Source organism: Eucyclogobius newberryi, unplaced genomic scaffold (genome assembly GCF_026437365.1).
Source record: "Eucyclogobius newberryi isolate DKJ021-1_F unplaced genomic scaffold, fEucNew1.0.hap1 SCAF_2, whole genome shotgun sequence".
NCBI classification, from domain to species: Eukaryota; Metazoa; Chordata; class Actinopteri; order Gobiiformes; family Gobiidae; genus Eucyclogobius; species Eucyclogobius newberryi.
Window position 1 is genome coordinate 19,014,807 of NW_027315834.1, and position 8,812 is coordinate 19,023,618.

At 38.5% G+C, this 8,812-nt stretch overlaps 1 protein-coding gene across 1 annotated transcript; it reads right to left on the reverse strand.

Annotated features, from left to right (window-relative positions):
- Nucleotides 1–724: 724 nt before the first annotated feature.
- Nucleotides 725–3,918, reverse strand: fbxw2 (F-box and WD repeat domain containing 2). Its single transcript, XM_072454058.1, has 8 exons — nt 3,618–3,918; nt 2,641–2,933; nt 2,356–2,578; nt 1,982–2,176; nt 1,746–1,879; nt 1,573–1,659; nt 1,334–1,503; nt 725–1,243 (listed from the first exon to the last, which is right to left on the reverse strand). Exons 2-8 carry the CDS (start codon nt 2,905–2,907, stop codon nt 955–957), a joined length of 1,365 nt encoding a protein of 454 aa, XP_072310159.1. The 5' UTR covers nt 2,908–2,933; nt 3,618–3,918; the 3' UTR covers nt 725–954.
- Nucleotides 3,919–8,812: the final 4,894 nt, after the last annotated feature.

The following is an 8,812-nucleotide window of genomic DNA, read 5'->3' on the forward strand; positions in this document are numbered from 1 at the left end:
TAAGTCAATAAAAAAAGCCTGTAAATCATAGGTTCTAAATCACACCATCAAAAGCCAGCTATGGCTGACCAAAGGAAGAGCTCAATAAAAGCATTAGAAAAAGCACCTTTTTTGTCTAGTTGACTATGGGCTTTGGCAAGCTTTACTTTTGTTGACTGCAGGTGAGATATGACAATACAAATTTATATGCAAAGTGCCTTTTAGCCTTGAGCCTTTTAGATGATGAACCTGATGTTCAACAATTCATAAAAGCAACTCACCAAGTCCTCATGAATAGGCCTATAAAATGAGACATCTTTTGACAGTTAGAGCCCAAACCTGTCAGTTTGAGAAATCAAACATCATATACAACACTGCTTCGCTAGCTGCAGTCGACAAATCTATGTCCGAAATAAAAAGGCACATCACAAAATTAGACATTTAACCTCATGTCCAGCAGAAAATGAATTATTGTTCACATGGTGTAACTACCATTGCATCAACATTTATATACTGTTTAGTGAGAGGCTTCTGTTAAAAAGGAGAGAATAAAAGGACATTTAAATTGACTTAAAGGTTGCAGTTCATGGCTATTTACAGTACCTGTGTTTAAGGCAGGACCACATTTAAAAGTAAAGTCTTTTTGGCAAATTAGCTGCATGATCTATAGTAACATTTAACAGGGCACTTAAAATGAGGGCTAATTTGCCAAAACCTTGACTAATGATGTACAGGGAGATAAGTATTATACATGGAATTCATTGGTTCATTTATTTGACATGGACATGTTTTGAAGTAACTGTACAAGATAATCCCAAGTGTAAATCCAGGGCGTCAGTAGAAGTATGTACTTAAATGAATGAGGAAGAAACTGATAAAATGCAAATGCTTTGGTCCATGCATCATCCATCTTGGCTTCAGTTCAGGTTTGTTTATTTCCAAGGCGTCCAAATTGTTTTTTTTAGGTTCAGTCTTCTATCCATTCTCCTTCCACAGAACTAAGTGAATGCTATGGTCTGGCATACTCGTAGCAAACACCAGTCCTGAGTCATTGCAACCATCCAGTCCATTTAACCATGAAGTCACGCCAGCCAGAAAGCTGGATCCTCGTTTTGACTTTCTATAAGCTGGCAGAGGCCAGCGGCCAGAGATGGCCTCTGTCCTTAAGTCCATGACATATAGAAACTGGTTGTCAAAGAGCAGCGCAAACACCTCACCAAAGCTCAGCAGGGACAGGTTCGCTGGATCTTGGGTTTTAATCACCCTGCAAACAAACCAACTTTTAGGACATATGCCTTTCAAACCATCAAACAATGAAAAATATACTGCCACCGTGTTTTTCTGATACTTTTACCTGAGAATCTCAAAGCTGGCAAAATCCCATTGATAAACTCCAAGAGCTGAACTGCAAATGATATAGCGCCCATCAAACTGAAGTCGTGGCTGAAGGCTGATGCTGCGGTCCTCAGAAACAGAGAGTGTTTTCAGACATTTACAGTTGATCTCACGGCCCAATGGCCAGACCTGAGAACAAACAGTCATTTAATTTACAAAACAATAAAGAAAAACAGAAAATAGAGTAAAGCTCAGAACCTTAATTTCATATTTATCAACGCTCAAGAGGATATAATCTCCAGGACTGTGCACCACAGATTCTACTTCACTTTTCTGTAGTATCACCTTATGAACAAAAGTGCACATGTGTAAAATTCACTTAAAAGCATCAAGATATGTCATCGTTTATAGTGCTGTGTTGTAAGCAGTACCTTAGTGACCCACTCTGTGTGTCCTGTCAGAGTGTTGAGGCAGATTCCAGTTGACAGAGACCAGATCTTCACAGAAAAGTCTGCTGAACCACTCACCACCATGTCCAACTCATCATTGTAGTCAACACTGAAGACTGAAAACACAACCACAAAGTCTTTCACTATTATTATAGGTATGGCGGTTACAAAATATGTATACAAATGTTTACAAGCATTATGCAATTCAACAGAACAACCTGCTCCTGTGTGACCACGGAATTGCTGGGTTTTAGCTCCTGAGCTCCACTCCCAGCATGCAATGGTGTTGTCAAAGGATCCAGTCACAAGCTTTTGTTCATCAAACTTTACTGTGGCACAGGTGTGTGTTTGGATACCATAAATGCATTGCCCTGTGCGGACATCCCATAATTTAGCTGAAAGGTCGTCAGATCCTGAAAAAGAAGAGATTAGGGTTTATTCAAGTTGTGTCCCGGCATCAGAAACTAAATTATGTGTCCTAGATGTAATGTTGCAAGGTTAAGAAATTATATGATCCTGTAATACAAAAACAGTTCTGACATTAATTGGCTTAACTGAACATAAGAACAACACACTGAACATTACTGTGTACCTGTGCACAGAAGACCATCTTTATAATAAAGCGCATACACTCGTGCACTATGTCCAATGAGGGATGATGTCTCAAAGGCTTCTTGGTCCTTCAGCTGCATCATTCTCCGTTTAGCCCTTAGATAGACTCCTTTCCAATGGGTTGCATCCTGGATGGATTCATCGATTCTCCAGCCAAGCTCACGACATACTGTCTGCCAAACCTCTGTGCAAGAGCTTATCACCTGAAAATGATCAACTGTATTAGATCAGAAGAACAAAGTCTTTCATAATCACCAATACAGACCTTATTCCATTGTTTGCAAACCAAACAGCAGGTGAGCAATGTCTGCGGATCAAGCCAACGCATCAGGTAGAAGGCCAGCTCCAAAGGAAGCAGACGCAGGAAGTCACGCTTAAGCAGTGTCTCCAGTCCATTGGACAGATGACGGAGCTGCACTGCACCGCTCAGAGATATGAGCTGGTCCAGAGCCTGGTTACGCTGCTGGTCATTAAGTGTAAGGAAAGTGGCAGAGACTGACTCCAGCCACCCCTCAAAGACCACCTTCTCCATGGGCACATGAGAGCAACTTGCAGCACCTGGAGAAAATCAGCATAAGAAGTATGTGTACCAAAATATTGAATATTGAGTGAAGCGTGCATAAAAAGATACAGAACTATAGAGCAAGGGATGGAAACGTCAAAAAACAAATGTTACCATGGAAATCCGCCATGTTTGTTAGCTTATTTGCTAAACGTCCGAGAGACATTGGTCAAAACATTTTAAAAAGTAGACAAAAAAGCGATGGAACAACCTTATAAATTGTTAGGTCACAACTGGTGAATACATTTATCACTATATAGTTATAATACTTACGAATAAACGCAGTATTATTATAAATTGGGCTAAAATGTTCAAATCAACTAATGCGAAATGTCACAATCCCGAGCTCTATGTCTGTATTTATAAATTAGTAAATCACTGCTAATGGCCCATGTAAATTGAAGACAACTCATAAACAATGCTAATTCAAAATTAGTTCGATAATAATTCCAACAATGTCTAATCGTAATGAAACGATTAAAGGGAAATAGACAAAATAAAAATCATGATCAGCTCTGTAAACACTGATTCCAGCATAGTTAGCAACTTTGGTGGCTAACGTTACGTTAGCTGCCAATGCGACTACCAAAATTGGGCAACAACAAATAAAATCATGAAAAGGATCAACAGGCAAAACTATTTCTACATCAAAACGTTTCAACCGCTAGTAGCCAACCTACCAGATAATTGCAGAGATTCTTTGTTTGCAAGACACTTCACATAACGAAGTTAGCTGGGGTTAGCTTCACAGAATGTCTGCAAGTTGAAAGGATTGTCGGAGCAAACTGCGGCGCTGACGTTCACAGAGACAAATCCGGCAGACACCGTTACAGTTTAGAAACGTCTTCAAACTAAAAATATTTTTGCATTACCAAGTTGTGAGCTTTAAACAAAAAACTCCTAAAATCTGACAGCACGAAGCTCTAATAATGGCCACGGGATCCATCTTGCCCCTGAAAGTAGCTACTAAACCCTCAACTTTGTCTAACAGGCTACATGGATTAGATGAGCTATGAGAAGAAGCAACATATATTTTTCATGTATTGTATTTTTATACGTAAGCTGGTTTTAATTTTACAAAATTGCCATTGAAATTATCTTGACCATCTCTACTTTATTAGTCCAGAAAATGAACCAGTTCCCCAGAATAATTCCAGGGAATAAATGCACAAGATGAAGTTTCGGGCTGACATAAAAAAGACCAGACTGCTAGATCCATGGTAGGCCCTTTTCACGAAACCGACCGGCTAGTTCCGGGAGCCTTAAAAATACGAAGCTCCACTTCCTGCTCCATTCATTCCTTATTTTAGGATTCCTTATGGAAAATTAATCTAGCGGGTTACTACGAGGGCGTATTAGGGCCACTTTTACAAGGCAGTGGCAAATGTTCGAGTTTAAACGTGTTGTCTGTGAGAAAATTTAGCAGTTTTGCAAGAAAAAACACGCGTTTTAAACATGCTAATTTTACACAAAAAAAAAAAAAACATTATCATTGCTCGCTCGCGTGCGTGCGTGCGTGAGAGAGACAACACAGTCAGGACACAGTTTAGAAATGGCCCATCTTTTAACTTGGTTAGATTTAGTCCAGTTTAAGTCTGTAGATCTTCCACAGCAGTAAACGCCTCAAAATCAAAGTGCAAAGATCAGCACAAATTGGCAAAACTCCAGTCATAAACCAAGGCAAAAGTCACCCAAAGCTTAACATTTTGCCGCTGTAAGTCCTTATTACATTTTTCGGGCAGATTTGTATGTTTTTTTTTAAAGAAAACTTCATGTTTTTCAAACATGTCAAATTGTCACTTTTTCTAGCAAATTTGAATTTTTTAAAACTCTAAGTTTCTGTTTATTTTGTATCAAATTTGCTACATTTTTTCTTGTTAATTCACATGTTTAAAACCTCTTCAATTTGTAATTGCTACATTTTTCTCGTAGATTTGCGTGTTTAAACTAAAAAAAAATATTTGTCATCCTCCCCCCTTCTATAAGTGGCCCTATTTGCCTTTGGTGCGAATAAATAATCACAGGCAGCATGTTAAGACATCTAAATGTTTACAAAATGAGTGTTTTTTTGTCTCTAAACTAATGCTAATATACAATAAAAATAATTTAAAATGTTAGAATAACACTACACACTGAACTAACCTGTTTACAAACACTCGACTTTGCGTTCTATGTACTTTTATCAACCCAATCCCTGGACAGAACCAAATGTTACCACTAGAGGACGTGCACGTGCCAATTCTGAGCTCCAGGTCAGAATCTTGCAGGTCAGATTTTCCCCTCAAAATGTGTTCGTAAACATACACCAAGAACTAAGCTTCCAAGTACATTTGAAATATTGAAATATATATATATATATATATATATATATATATATATATATATATATATATATATATATATATATATATATATATATATATATATATATATATCAGATGGCCAAAGGAGGAGTTATAGACCACAGATGTTAAGACACGAAAGCACCTGACCATGCATGGAGGGTTCCATCCTTAATCCAGCACCCTGAGACTGTACACTGGCCCTAAGGAAGGAGGCCGGGGACTAATGAACGTGAGAGCCACTATCCAGGATGAAACGTCCAAGATCCATAAGTACATCAAGGACAAGGCTCCTACAGATGACGTGCTCAGTGAACTTCTCAGACACTGGAGAACAGAGGATGATGAGGTGCTGGAGGGACCATTATGTGAGGACACGCCCCTACATGGGATGTACCACCGGAACATAACTGAAGTGGCTGATATCACGAAATCCTACCAATGGCTAGAAAGATCCGGTCTGAAGGACAGAGGCCCTGATCATGGCAGCACAGGAGCAGGCTCTGAACACCAGATCAATAGAGGCCCAGATCTACCACACTAGACAAGACCCAAGGTGTAGGCTGTGCTCTTGGCGGCTAAACTTTGAGTCAGTGCCTCCCTTTTATGCCCTAGCCATAGTCTGAGCTGCTGTGTGATTGACAGCAGGTCGAATTTAATTAGATTTGCTCCTTTTTCCATTTATTTTTCCAGTTATTTTCAGGTGCTGCACCAGTCGTTTGTCTAAAGAGAATTCCTCAAGGCTTATAGTGGTGCCAAAGCCTTTGTTTCCTGAATAATTCACATTTCTGGGCCTGTCTCCAAATCAAATGCCAACATTTGGCTTAAGTGAAGCGGGTAACTGCTGTGACACCTTTCTACCTTTTGAATAATCCCTACAATCTTTACTTTTTCAGCATAGTTTTTACCCTTTTCTTCTTGTGATCTTTCAGGTATAGGTATCAGTACTTTATGTTTGTTATACTCTAAACCTTTCTAATTTAAATTATGTCAAATAATAAATTAAAGTTACAAAAGCATGTAAAACCAGGCCTCTGAAATTAAAAAAAAATAATTCAACTCAAGTCAAAGTTAAAACTGGATTATTACTGTGTTTTCACTGTAGTAAAATTTGAAACAGGATTTTAATACTATGGAAAAAGCTTGATACTCCATGCAGATTTTGATACGGAAATGATTAGAAAAACAAAACTAATTTTAGTTTGGTTCAAACTGCCATGTATAAATCCTGATATAGGTTCTGATCAATTTCAAACCATTCAGGAAAACTCCAATTCTGTTCAATGTGATTTATTTCCGTATAGATACTTGTTCAAATTAGTATAACTTTGTTTTCACAACCTTAGTGAAAGACATAGTCAATGGCCAATGTGTATGTAGTATGTTACAATAATAATCTGCATCAGAATCATGAACACCAGTGTGTGTATGACTTTGATGCTTAAATAGTGTAGCCGCAGGAAGGGGCGGGAAGGGGTGTGGTCCTGCTCCCAACAAACTTAACTTCATTTCAGGACAAAATATCCTTATGCTTTCGAGGAACACATTACACAATCCCTGACTAATTATTAATGTCCCAATCTACCATTGATTCCAATCGTCTTTCAAGGTCTGATATTGATGCACTTTTCAGTTGCGATTAACTTGATGTAAAGCGCTTTGAGTGCCTTGACGGTAGAAAAGCGCTATATGAATGTGACCATTGACCATTTGTTTATGCAAAGATGTAACTGGAGGCTATAGTACATGCTCACAACCCTTATTTTATAGTGACAAATAAAATGTAGGTTGCACAATCTGTGTTAATCTAATGAAGCAAAATGTGTGTGTGTTCTTTATTCTTGGAAATTTTGAAAGTTGGAAAATTCCTATGGGAACGTATAGGAATGAACAATTCTAAAGGTTGTCTCTTAACAAGGAGTGTACAGAAACATAACGTGAATTTATGGAAATAGACTTAGTATAGTATGTATTCCTCTGAAGTAAAGTGCTCTTTGCTCAGAGCCGACTTTACTTCATTGTACACGGCTCCTCTGCAGTGGAACTATGGACGTGGGACGTTCCGCAGGCTCATAGTGGTTTATAATGACGCCTTTAGGCTTCTGCTGCGTGAGCCCAGATGGCACAGTGCCAGTCAGCTGCTTGTGGACGCTCATATTCCCACCTGTGAGGCACTAGTAAGACATTTGGCACAAATCTGTGCAGCACCTGGAAGTGTCTGAAAATGCCATTATAATGACACTGACCAACCCTCAAATGAGCTCATGCAGATAAGATAAGATAAGATATTCCTTTATTGTCCACACATGCTGCGACAAGTTGGCCATTGTCCAGGATGTATCCCGCCTAAGGCCCGAAGTCACTGGGATAGGCTCCAGTTACCCGCGACCCCGAAAGGGAACAAGCGGTAGAAAATGGATGGATGGATGTCCACACATGGGGAAATTTCATTGTTGCAACGCAGGTAGATACAGAGGAAAAGGACAGATAACTTATAGGTAGTTTCAAAAACACTCTTAATAGAAGAACTCTTATAAACAAAAACTCCTATAGACAAAACCTCCCATTTCCTAATAAGGAATGGAGGGGGGAAAAGAAAAATAAAATAAAATAATAAAACAAAATAAAAACAGCTAGCGTAAGATAAGTATTATCTTAATGCTATTTTCATCAGTTATATGCACATGAATATGACATTATTGCACATGGTTAAGTCAGTTTTGCAAGTGTTCAGGGCTAGCAGTTTGTTATAAAGTCTGACAGATACACTTCTGCTGTGAGAAAGCACCGGGCTGAGAGACTCTACAATCATCAATACAATTTTTATTTTATTTTATTTGTTTTTCTTTTAATTATGGACCACCTTGTGTCTGAAATAAATACATACAATATAATAATATTAGTGCTTTTACAATTACGAGAATCAGCATTTAACCACTTTTAATACGTTTTAAGCACCTAGAGTGCTGTGGCCTCAAGCGTCCTGAAGCTGAAGATCAGTCACATTGGAGCCCACATGATCAAAACAATTGGGTGACTCAACAAACAAAATATACACATTTTAAAAAATCGCCAACATTTTAAACAGTGACCCTTAAGAGGAGTAGGATGATTAGGACTCGGAAGTCACTGAGAACTGACAAGATTCAAAACGTTCAAGTGAATCTACCTTCAAACACTGGAGAAATACTGCTTTGCATGGAAATGTATATTTTCTTTGTAGTTTCACACAGTTAAATAGACCTCATTGTGTGATTCCCGTGGGGAAATTTCCTGAAAATGTCCTGAAATATTCTGCCCCTTTTAAACCTTATTTGTGACATTTACAAGTGATGGCTTCAGACATAAGGTCTGTAATGTGTTCATGTCGTGCCAGGTAAAGGCTAATCCCTGCATTTTGATGGCTTGATTTAGAAGCAGGCCAAAGAAGGCTGAAGCTTCATTGAACAGGTATAGCAGCAGTAAAGCATCCGTACCTGTCATTAGTGTAATTTCAAAGGAAATACTGAATTATTTTAGTGGAAACTCTTTTG